Source organism: Chelmon rostratus, chromosome 12 (assembly GCF_017976325.1).
Source record: "Chelmon rostratus isolate fCheRos1 chromosome 12, fCheRos1.pri, whole genome shotgun sequence".
NCBI lineage: Eukaryota > Metazoa > Chordata > Actinopteri > Chaetodontiformes > Chaetodontidae > Chelmon > Chelmon rostratus.
The window spans coordinates 14466838-14479671 of record NC_055669.1 but is presented as its reverse complement, the minus strand read 5'-3'; the positions used below and the strand labels follow the sequence as shown (position 1 = coordinate 14479671).

General features: G+C 39.0%; 1 protein-coding gene across 2 annotated transcripts in view; it reads right to left on the bottom strand.

Moving 5' to 3' along the window:
- kmt2cb (lysine (K)-specific methyltransferase 2Cb) overlaps positions 1 to 8431 on the bottom strand; it is a 67431-nt gene extending 59000 nt beyond the window's left edge. For both annotated transcript variants that reach the window (XM_041948280.1, XM_041948281.1), the window contains exons 1-2: positions 8077 to 8431; positions 350 to 538 (exon numbers count right to left, since the gene is read on the bottom strand). In XM_041948280.1, the coding sequence (XP_041804214.1) occupies positions 350 to 537 (188 nt within the window). In that variant the 5' untranslated portion in view covers position 538; positions 8077 to 8431. The remainder of the gene's footprint in view (positions 1 to 349; positions 539 to 8076) is intronic.
- Between the last annotated feature and the right edge of the window lie 4403 nt (positions 8432 to 12834).

Genomic DNA, 12834 nt, shown 5'->3' with positions numbered 1-12834 from the left:
GGATAGCTGTCTCTTATCTCTTTCTGTGCTATGTACCAGTTTTAATCTTATTTTACTCAGAGGAACGTTTGCGTCATTCTAAGAGTGTTTTCATGACTCCATACATTAATAGGCAGATGCACTGCTGTCTACTCCTATAACAAATGAACAACCTTAAATGTGGGATAAAGTGTAATAGACACCTGGCCATAGGACCATTACTACCATCAAGTAAAAATCTATACTTATCTTTACTTCCATATTACATTAGCAGCACCATCGAATTGCTTCTTATAGAAGGACTAAGAAAATTCCCTGTGGCATAAAAATACAAAAAGATTACTTTAAATGTCATTGGTAAAAAACCTACTTCTTCCTGTTCTTAGACGTAGATGAGGGTGGCGCCTGGGGTAGGATGGCAGCAGCATCCTTGCGCGGCCTGCCACGTGGTCGCTTGTCTGCGTGGGCAGGGCTTCCTGTGGACGTGGCCCCTACACTGCTGGAGGGCGGTGAGGGTCCCTGGTCAGAGGGTTCCACAGTCTTATCCTCTGATGACATTCTTCAAGAGATTGCAAGAAAGATGAGATAATAATAGGTGTTACACAGTTTTCAAATTCTGAGATGGAAAACAGGTGCTGATTTTCACCGCCATTGTTTTCATATTGTTTAAAGGCTTTTGCAGAGGCATGGAGTCATGTCATGACAAAATTCAAACCCTTAATGGTTGAAGAAAATGGCTTGCAACTTAGTTCACTAAGACATCCACATGTGCATCGGTTTTTAAGCATTTTTGATTTTGTTGTTTCTGAGATTTAAAAAAAGTGGAGCGCCTACACAAAAAGTTGAGGCTTCCCATATCACTTACAGGCATAACACTGCAAAATGACACTGCCAATCCAATAGCTTATGTTTGATGATGTCTTCTTCACTAGTAATCGATTCTGATTACTACTCATGAAACTGTATCCTTTTCTTAGTTTTCCTTGAAAACGTGTTACCAAACTAAAGCCTGGGCATCGTCTTCCCAGTGAAAGACACCTAGTTCTGATCATATTTATTAGGATTGAAGAATCTTGGATGTGGTTTGAATGCCCAGGGTGCATTACCTTTTATCAATCCCATGATCCCTGCATTTCTTGCAGAAACACCCTCAGCATCTAAGCTGAAAAATGTCCAACTCTGAGCAGAGAAATTTTCAACTCAGCTTCTGCTCAATGTGAACCGAGTGGAGTGGCAGCAATTTAAACCCTTACTCATAGCATTCTGTAATCACTCTACATCTGGCCGCTCCAGATTTTTCTATTTGCTATTTGCAACCCACCCACTGAAAGAAAACCCACTACAAACCGCTCAATGGCAAATATGGTGAATGCTGTCCTTTAGTTGCATTTTACAATGTGATGAGAAATAAAGTGGAATTAGTGAACTGGGGAAACGGCAAATGCCAAGGATTCGCTTACGGTAGGGAGAAATGAAAATATATACTATGCAGGGGCGTGCAGTACACCAGTTTCGTCACCATCACTAGTGTCACATTCTGCCACGATGTGGATTTTGCAATACCGTCATTACTATGATAAATAAATGATATGATATGATATGATATATGATATATGATATGATATATGATAAATGTTTCAGCATTTCAAAACACTGTGCTTTACTTTAGCTGCAATAACATGTCAGTAGAGGGCTATACAAGTACTCATAGAACTGGAGTTACATACACTAACTGTTATTTTCATCGCTATAATGCCAGCTCTGGTATCACTAAGATGTGAAGGTCACAATACAAGCAAATTTTTGTGTTGTTGGCTGCAACAACCGACACAAAAGCCTTCATCTCCTCTCACTATCCGAGGAATCAAAGACCCAGTGAATTAACTTAATGGAAATGTTACCTTAACAACAACTGGAAAACTCTTTGGCTATATGTTTGCGCTCCTCACTTTACTTTAGACTACTTTGAGGGCCAATACAAAGCAGGATTTAACTTCAAACTTACATGTATGTCTTTCCATTTTTATGTTGCTTTACTGTTTATCTTGCTGTTGAGCCTGGTGAATTTGCCGTTTACATGTTGCGAGGCTAATGTGGCTAGTAGCCCTGTTGTAGACCCACACACAGGAGCAATATTGGACCATTTAATACTGAGGAAATCAAGAGAAGCTGTGTGAATGTTAAGTTCTCATTTGAAGCCAATTAAATAACCAGAATAGCAGGTTGGATGTGGGAAACCTTTTTCACGTTGCTTTTTATGTGTCTTGCATCTTAGGTTTTCCAGACCTGATGTTATCTCCACACTTCATACTGCAACACAAGCTCAGCTGGTTTTGTTACATGAAAGCTCCCTCTCCTCCTGCATTGGTATGAGTGTCTGGTGCTACCATATGTAAATGTACTTGATAAATATGCTCTGTGGTACACTGACTGTTGTACTTACATACTTTGGGTTTCCTGCCAAACAAATGCTGTTGTGATGCCTAATCCTACCCCTTGTCTGACTCTGAAAATGAATGACACTGCATTTGCTAATTAACCTCCATTGTGGGGCAGGCTACTCCTTCCACATAAGCATAAACTTCATTGTCATTCCTATTTGGAGCCAATAAACAGATCCAGTAATAAATCATTTTTCATTTCTTATGATAAATTCCCTAAAAAAAAAAAACAAAAGGATCAATTTTAGGTCTTATCGCCCACCCCTAATAACATGAGATGATTTATTGACCACCAACAATTGTTCTACCATTTTTATCAAGGTATCAATGCCTTTAATAGCTCTGGTTGAATTAGGCTATAGTCAGAAAGGTTGCAAAATCAGTGACCAGGACTGCTTTTTGACAATATTGGATTTTCAGGATTTTGTATCAATGCGGTGAAATAATGTAACTGTTAAAAAGGTATAAGATTCACTGGATATGTAGAAATTTAACATGTCCATATGCTCATTTTATGAAGAAAAAGTTTCTCAATACAATTTCCAAAAAGAAAAAGTACTATATCACATTATGTATTCATATTATTAAAAAAGTTAATGTATTGTGATAAAAGATAATAAATGTCATATCAACCACCCCTATTACTATTATTATGGAGTGAAAGGAAAGACCACAGCTTTAAAAATGTGACTTAAGACTCTGCACCTCTCACATACTCTGGTCCAGTTAGATCTTTTTCTCCATTAAGTACTCTGGGAAAAAGGAAAATTGAGGAATGTCTTTTGTTTTTTATACCCACATTGTTTTGTCAGTGTGTTTGCGATATGCTGAAAAGCTCTATGCCTTAGACAAGTTATTTGTGATGATGTTGTTGACAATATGAGTGAGTTCTTGTTGAAAGGAACAACAAAAATCACACCCTTTACTAAAGAAATGTCTTTTAACTACATTGCATTTTCAGCTACTGATTTTATAGCTGGTGGGAAAACATACTGCTTCCTTTTCCATGATGGATTTCATCCTATATAACTTTGAAACATACACATTTTTGAGTGTTTCATACTAATATTGCAATCACAGAGACTCAGCAAAAAGGGAAGTGGGGTTGGCTGATATGTAAAAATTTTGCAACCACTGTCAGCCCCATCTACAGGCCATAACCGATATATTCGCATAGGTGTGTGTCTCCCACACCCACCCATAAACAGTGAGATTGTATATTCATGAGCTTTTTCAGTTTAATGAATAAACAAACTAAACAAACAAAATGTCAAGAAGGGAAATATGCTTACACATTTAAACACCAAAATACAACTGCACACCTGAATTCAAGCCTCTCTCACAGAACTGAGACTAGCTTAATTGCCGAGTTACCTCATAAAACAGTCACAGGAACAAAACAAAACTCACCACAGCCATCTTTGTTAGTCTTTCCACTGCTCCAATAATCATCACCGTTTGGTTTAATTTAACCCTTAATTCACTGACTTAGATGTGAAAATACTGTGGCCTTACGCAGCATTTACCCCACTGCCTCTTTCTGCCATTGCTAGCCTCGTAGTGTGACTGGGCTTGCTGAACAGAGTCTGTTGATGTACTGCAGCGCTTACACATTCTTCAGAGGCAGGCATTTATATATATATATATATATATATATATATATATATATATATATATATATATATATATATATATACATATATATATATATATATACACAACTGTCAATGGACTCAGCCAACCGTTATTAAAACAACAGAACATGAGATGGTTAGCCCTAGTGATAATCTTGTAGCCACGAGGGCGGGACCTGCCTCAGAATTTTATCAGTAGAATCAGATTCGGCTGATTTGAATATTTGTTATTTTTTGTTCAATGCCACATTAAGCTTCTACATCAGCCTTCAGGTTCACAAGCTCGTGTTTTAATGCCTTTCTTTGCCATCTGTGATGTGAAAACATCAGATTTCCACGCAGTCAGACAAAGTAAAAGTGTGCATCCTGCTCACAGTTCAGTTATAAAATCCTAGCATACCAAAGAGCGTCTCTCTTCCGGGCTGGATTGCAGCAGAGGAGGTTGTACCTCCATCTGGTTCATTACTGGTTTAGCCAATTTCACTGGCACAGTTACTTTTTTGGTTTGTGTCATGTTGGGTTCTTTCAATAACCCCAACAACTACTGCGTTTTATGACTTTTATTGAACATCACTTGATAGCATGAATCAGTCAACTAACTTAACCAAGCCCTCCCTGCTTGGGCACACACACTGTGTGATCCCTGAACTCTGATGCGTATTGCCGTAGGACCTCACACATAACTTTTATTTTGATTATGCCACAGTTCGTGGCCATTTTGAGACTCTGTTGATAGATTTTACCATCTGCCATGCTGTTCCTCTGGCACTGCTCTGTGTACAATGATGCAGCTAAAAAAAAAACAAAAGTCCAGAGAATAAACTGAAAAAAATTCATGCCGCCTCAGGGTCTTCTCGACTGAAGACTAGAGTTTTAGGTGACAGCCCTGCTAATCACACCAGGCAAATAGCTTAATTTAACTAATTTTGTTGGGTGATGCATTTGAAGCAGTTTTTTACCAAGAGAAACTGGATACAAACAAACTGTGTACAGCTTCTTTAAATTTAGTTTGTATTAGTGTAAACATTGGATTTTATTTTTGATGTAACTGCCAGTGATGGTGTATGCTAGTTAGCATAGATGCTACAAGTCTGTGAAACTCTACTGGAGGGATGAACACCATTCTTACAAAAGATATGAGGTTTTGATGTTGCTGTTCAATTGGGTTGAGATGTAGTAACTGCAGAGGGCATAAAGTGTGATTTATATAATTTTCATAATCAAACCATTCAGTGACCACTCGAACACTATGTGAAAACATCTGCATTTGTTATGCTGCTCCACTTATTTATTCAGCTTTGTCCTTTTAATTTGTTACGTTTCTGTATGTTACCTGTTCACGTGTTGCACAAGCTGCTTTGAATGTGTGTTTGCCAGCACATGTGGCTTATGAACATCAAGCCCATCTCAGTGCAGGAAGACTTTTTCTGTGCTGCAGGTAAGTGATGCAGCACATTAAGTGTTGGCCTATTACTGAGAGCTTAATTGTTGGATAATAAAAAGTTTGTGTACTCAAAAAAAAATTAATTTTTTGTTCATTTTGGGAATTTAGAGCACTGTCAAAAACACTAATTTCACAGCGGCACTGTGGCTGAATGCATCTAGTTTAGACAGTGGTGGCTGATGCTGCTGCTGTTGTGCTGCTTTTACTATGTGGCCAATGTATACAAGGTAAAAGTTATTAAGAGGTTGGTGTATATATATGAGAATCTTTCAAGCTAATGACCAGATATTTTTTTTTGCAGTTGATGGAAAAAAGGAGCTAAAAGTGGCAAGAAATGCTTGTGTTGGTTTGTGTCTTCTGGAAATGTAAGCAGGTAGCTGTTTGCTAAGACACTGCATAACTGTTTGATAAGCCCTTAGTACTGTACATCACAGCTATGTTAAACTGTGTTTATTTTCTCTCAACTATAAAGCCAATCATAACAATAGATTTGAAAATACCATTAAATGTGAGTACAGGCTAGCTGGGTTAAGATAAATATGCTCCAGTAAATCATAAATAAATCACAGACTACGAGAAAAAAGCGGACTAAGATCAAACACCTATTTTTAATTTGTTAACTGAAACCTAAGCTTACATCTAGGGTAACCCAAGAACTTGATAATATCAACCAAACCACTATTCTAGCAGAATAGTGGTTTGGTTGCATTTTGCTATCTACCACCCCTTGTCCATCCCAGAATTAAGATGGAACAAAACAAAGATGTTTTTTTATCCACATCCTTTTCAAAAGCACAAACACACCATGTTTTCAATCACCAGTAATACTTATTGATGGTTCCTCTTTAGAAAGAGAGACACAAAAATCTGCACAGGACTCTTGTGAGCTTGTTTTTATGTACCACAATGCAATTACATCAGACTACATTATGACTAATCTTTAGGGTGAGTCATGAGAAAGTCAACTTTGCTAAGTTTTCATTTTCAGTAAAGCAGTTTATACACCACGGTGGGCCTAATTTGTCACAAAGCATTGTATCCTTTCTTATGTAACTTATTACACTTCTGTTAAATGTTGAAGTGGTACTGTATGTGCAATATTACATAAATTTACTCCTAGCACATCATTGTCCTAAATAGTTATTAAAAAACAATGCTATTGGTAGTTAGTCATGTGCTGTGACTTAAAGGACATTGTATAAAGTGAAATTATCAAAAATATTAATAATAATAACAATAATAATAAAGAGAAAGTGAACCAGAAAGGTCTCAATTCACACTGCTAGATCTTGAGGAACTCACACCATCTTTCACTACCGATCTGTAGTAATTCTCTCTTTCTCTTATGTCTATATTGGCCTCCACCAGCCTCCAGGCTCTGTGGACAGATGGTGGTCCAATAACACCAAACGCCACAAGAAATATTAGTCATTACAATGGTTAGATTGTCACTACAATTATTCAGAAATTATGAATCTGATCTTAAATCCTTTGATAGGAAACAGGGGCTGATACTGTTCCTCCGAAACACTTCAAGCGATGATGTAACAAAAATTAGTTGGAAGAGAACCATTTTATGACCAGATTCACAACCAGGTTAGCCTCAACTGAAAGCGGCGAGAATACGGTTGATTGTTAAGGCATCTGAGGTTTGGACCCGGTGACTACTAGGCAGTCACGACCACCACAGGCACAATTGGAGACATGCTAACTAACGTTAGCTTTTGTTAACTCAAGCTTGGGCACAAAGCAATTGCATACAGCTAACGATAGCTAGCCTGTTGTGTTGAACTCTGTCGCCTTTTCTTTGGCGACCGCAGACAAAAGTAAAATTGACATAGTCTAGATGTAACAAAGAAAAATCACAAAGAAATTAATTCATCTATCATATTTAAATGCCAATGGCAGGTTGGATTCAGCTTTAAGAGACATTAGCCAGTAAGACAACTTTGGAAGGGGTTCACATAGCAAACAGGTTACCTATGGTTGCTGTTAGTTGGCCAACTCATCGTACTAGCTTGTTAACTAACGCCTACGCCAACGCACCAAACATTAATGCTTCAGTCTTTTGTTGTCCCAACGCTAATGTTAAATATAATACTAGGGGGATGATGGCAAACTTAACGGGCAACCTGAACTACGCGATCTGTTAGCCAAGTTACAACTGGGTACGAGGCAATGATGATCGTTTGTGCACACAAAGGCTCGGTCTATTCAATGGAAGGGAACTGTTCTGGGGAACTACAGTGCTACACTAAAAGTGAAAATGATACGTTATACAATGACGTAAGGTAATATTACTGCTTTTCGTCACGAACTAACGTTAATTGTTTGTGCATGTTGATCGCATATATCGTGTTAAGAAGTGAGTATTAAACCCTAATTTCTGATTATGTAGCACCCATGAACCGTTCTACTGAATGTTCCGTTGAATAGTCTGAGTCATGAAAGCCAAGGCGGCGACAAACCCCCAACATCAGACTGGAGGTGGATAATGTTGGCTCAGCTTTACTTCACAAGGTGAATGCCAAACAAATATATCTTGCACGAAGAACAGTAACATCTCACTGTGGCTTACCTTCCGGCCCTATGAATAGCGAATTATCCTCTTCATGTCCAAAATACTGGGGGTTGAAACGTCGCACTTTTATCACCCAGCTAGCTAGCAAGCTAATTGAGCTAGCTAGCTTCTCTCCAATGAAGCAACACCGCAATTCTCAAAAATGCATAACGCATATCATGATATTCCAACGTTGCAATGTTATTCCCAACTTTGCCCATTTGATGGAAAGGCAGATGATGTAAATCCAACAGAAAACCGCTTCACTGGATCACGCATTTGGGGGGATCACTTTCCTTTCTCCAATGACAGCTGTCGTCGCACGAGTTCGGCTTATAACGTTATAGCTAGTTGGTGTTAGCCACCCAAGTCTACGGCCAGCAATTTTACCATTAACGTGTTAACAAATCCAAGCCAAAGTCCAATGGCCTGCAGAAGTCAACACTCCGTAAACCAAACTTTAAATGTGAATCCTCAGCGAATGAACAGCGACGCGCAAAGCAAACGTTGGGTGCCGACCGCTTGGTTGGCAACTGGTTCTATTTTCTTCAGCATCGACAAGCTGCGGGAGCAAGCGGCCAGTTAGGAGACTCTCGCAGCCAGGCTGCCACGCAGTAACAAACGCTTCCCAAGACAGGTAAAAACAAACATTAGCTTGCCAAAAATTACATTCCGCCCGCTACAGAGGCCGAACTGCGAAATTACTATGAAATATCACTAAATTAAGTTGAATATGACGCTTCGGCGTACTCTATAACGGTGGCCATATCTAATGATAAGTGGCACCAAAGCACAGCCCCTCTAGGCTCCTCAAAAACTAGATCTACCTCCCCCTACCACAACTACGGCACACAAATCTTTCCAAATTGGTGTGCCCCATCGAGAAAGGGATATTTCGCGAGTGTGGCAAATTCTTTATAACATCGACGTGAAGACACGATACAAAATACCACACAAACCATTTGACAATTTCTTCAAAATACTCTCTGACCCTGCGGAGGGATATGGGCATTTGGTAAATAAAATAATGGCCATGGAGGGCTCAAAAAGACGGAGAACTGGACTGGGGCCGGTTTGGAGCGGGATTGTCAACCGTCTGTGCTCCAGCTCATGCTAATGTTCGCCAGCAGCAGCTGTAGTGACTCCAACAGACATTAGCCTTCTCCAGAGCAGGAAAGGAAAAACAAAGATGCATTAACTTTAATATGCGAGTGTGGTGATGGTGGTGGTGGTTCAGGGCTCGTCCAGTTAGCGTCCGTTCAGCTAGACCAGGGCCAAATGGATCTCCACAGGCTAGCCCATGACAACATCCCATTTCCTGCCTTCTGTCTCTCTCATACACACACATACGTACGCTGATGCAGGCGTTGCATCGGCTGTTTGGCAGAGGTAGCCTGCAAATTGTCAGACATACTGTACATGCAGGGGTTAAATTTCGGAAAAGCCCCCAGGGGTCGGCTTCCAGCAGCTATACATAATATGTAGTAGGACCGGCGGGTGTTGCGTATTTACGTTCCTCTGCTTTTTCGAGCGTTTTTAGTTACAACTTACTGAGTTTCTTCGAGTGAAGCCCCGAGAAAATTAACTGGAAATCAACACAGCTCTATCCCTCTCAATGGTAAACCTTGGCACCTTTTTCCTAGTCCATGAGCGCCCCCTGCTGGTTAATGCAATGGAAAAGACACACACACACACACAAACACACACACAGTTTGCAATGTATTTTTTTTGTATTAATATTGGTAATTTGGAGACAATTCAAACAAATCAAATAGCAGTATACAGATGGCTGCTAAATTAAAGGGAAAACACAAATACATGGAAATAAATCAAGTATCAAAATACAATCTCCAAGCGTTGATCCAATATCATTTCCAAACACTGTAATGAGCACCGAGAAAGAGAATCAACATCTCAAGTGCAGAGTTGTTCATGTCAGTAGAAGTGTTCACCAGCGTGTTTCTCTTTGAGAAAAGAAAGAAATCCTCATATGCAGTGCTCAAGTTTGACAGGAACAATGTCGGTGAAACTTTATTATTTAAATACACCATAAGCTATTTGTCAGTAAGCAGGGTGGACCTTTGAAGGCAGAGTTCGGAGGTGTATCTTGCAGTGCCAGAAATAGTAGCAATTACAGTTATTTTGCTTCAAAAATCTATGGATGTTGCATTGTTATTCATCACAGAATTCATCATCTGCGTTGTTTCATGATATTGAAAGGATGTCTGCAGTAACTGCTGACACCATAGATGTGTCTAAGACATCATTTGCCCTCAAGTGAATGAATAGAAGTGTCATTGTGCATTATGGCGCATTGTGGTATCAGAAGTCTAATTTTTGGTCAGCTGTGTTGCCTGATGTCAGTGATGTGTGAGGCACCATATGTACAGGTGTCACTTTCTAAATTGTGACCTTTGAGCTGGTGTACGCTTACACCACTAACCACCATTGACCTAATTACCCTGAACCACACCAAGCTGCTGTTTAGTCCTGTGTCTGTGATACTCTGCGATACCTGTTGGCCTAGACTCAAGACTGTAAGACTATCAAAGAAGACTCTATACTTAACAATGAGTTAAAGGCACAGAATATTATATGGAATGGAATATATTTTCAAATTGTTTTAGTCTGGAACTTAATTTAGATCTATTCATATAGATTTGCTTCAATATTATATGTTTGTTTCATTTTCTGTTGAAAATTGTCACAGGCCATTTTCATAGATGAGCTTTTGACTGATCATAGTAAGAAAAACGCAGGTGTTAAGAACATTAATGATACAATTCAAGTGTCAACTCATGGCAGTGTGAATGTGAGCCTGCATGCACAACACCAGGACCCTGAAACTGAAGCAGCTAAATAGAATTCAGCTATCTCTAATTTTATTATTTACACCTGTGCTTTACTACTGTGCCACGTCAAGCAAACACCTATTACACCCAACCGTCCTATGACCTACTTCAAATGCTGTGGATTTAGAAAGCGGTCCTTTGTATAATATGGAATCTCTTTTACCACCATGCGATATTTCTAGTCTTAAATAGTCTTAAAACATAACAGCATCTGTTTAACTCACAAAACTAACACATGAGATACAAGGACACAGCAACAGTTTCTTTTCACAGACCGTCACCATAATGAACAGCTAAATCAATCACACAGCATCTGTAACTCTGTAACACTAAAACATCCACCTACCTACTGACAAATATTTATATTCACAGTTTAAAATACACATTTTTTAACAGGCTGTATATACTGTATGGAGACCAGTATACATACATACACTTTATGTAACCACCCACTCCATGTATGTCCATCATTTCTTTGCACTATTTGCATTGTTTACAGAAACATTCAGCTTGTATATAGACACTGTATGTTGTTGGTCATTGTTGATCATTATATATATTTACATATACACCTTTTTCCACCTACTTCTTTGTAAATAATCTGTATATGTTTACCCATCATTGTTCAGCTTTGTTGTCCTTGTTTTTAGCTGTATGCCTGTTTCTACCTTCTTTCTTGCTCTGTGTGTATGGTAGGTACATTGAGAGTGACTTAAAACTGGAGTCAAATCCCCTGTCTGTGCACATGTACTTTACCAATGAAACTGATTCTGATTGTAGAGAAGAACAATTTTGGTTTATGACAGACAGAGGGCAGCATGGCTCTATTTTATACAACACTGGGACTAGTAATCAGATAATGTTGTCCGTTATGATTCAACATGAAAAATGCAGTCTGGCTCTTTCCTTACTGCCAGCACCACTCTTCTCTATGTGTTTTGCATTCATTTAATTGGGGCTAAACAGTTTGTGGTTTGTGATGTCTTTTCACTAGTGAGAGACATCCTGTCAATGAGTAAAATATCCTCTCCTGTGGGAGACTTTGCTATTAGACGTGGGACGAGCTGTCTTGTCAAGACAACTCAGGATTGTGACCGGCAAAAAGTGCAAAGTGCATCATGATACGGCTTTACTGAACTGCCGCAATATGCCATTACACCGACAAAACCCATCCACTTTCCACACAGTTTTGCATTTGCTGAATGTTGTTCAGGCATCGAGTGGAAGGTTAATCCATCTGAACACCTTTCACCTACATGCACATTTCTGTGCGAGACTCTCCCCACGTTTTTGTGCTCATCTACATCTCTCTATGATGTAAATTTATGATGTAGGTTTATATAAGTATTAGCAGACAAATGTGTTTTAATGCAATAAGTCATTTCAGCAAAATAAAACACAATTACATGCTGAGTGGATAAATGCTCAAGGAGCTCCTTTCTGGTTGTTGAGTTTAATTGATGCCCTTTGGCTATCAGCATTAAGGACTAATTTTCAAGAGAATACTGAAGCACTGTGACTGGGAGATAAAAAAGGCTTTTTCGAGGCTAATGACCGACACTTTGCTAGCCATGTGGGCCATCATGTGGGCGTTAAAGCTTGAAATGCTGTAGATTCCTACAAAATAATTGCCTTCTGTTTGTGTTGGTTCTTGTTTTCCTTATGGTAATTTGAAAACATGCCACACATGCAGTTTACTGATCATTACACATAAACTCTTACACTATTATGTGATGCACAAAGACAGTCATGTACATATGGGAAAGATGTACTGTATAAAAGACACTGTTAGTGAAATTTGATGTAAATCGCGTAGCCAGGCTCAAAGTTGTCTGAAGAAACATCACATCATTATTTTGTTCCTGCAGCAAGAATAAAACTGCTGATAACATCAGAGTTTCAGGTTGACAGCGACCTTAGCTTT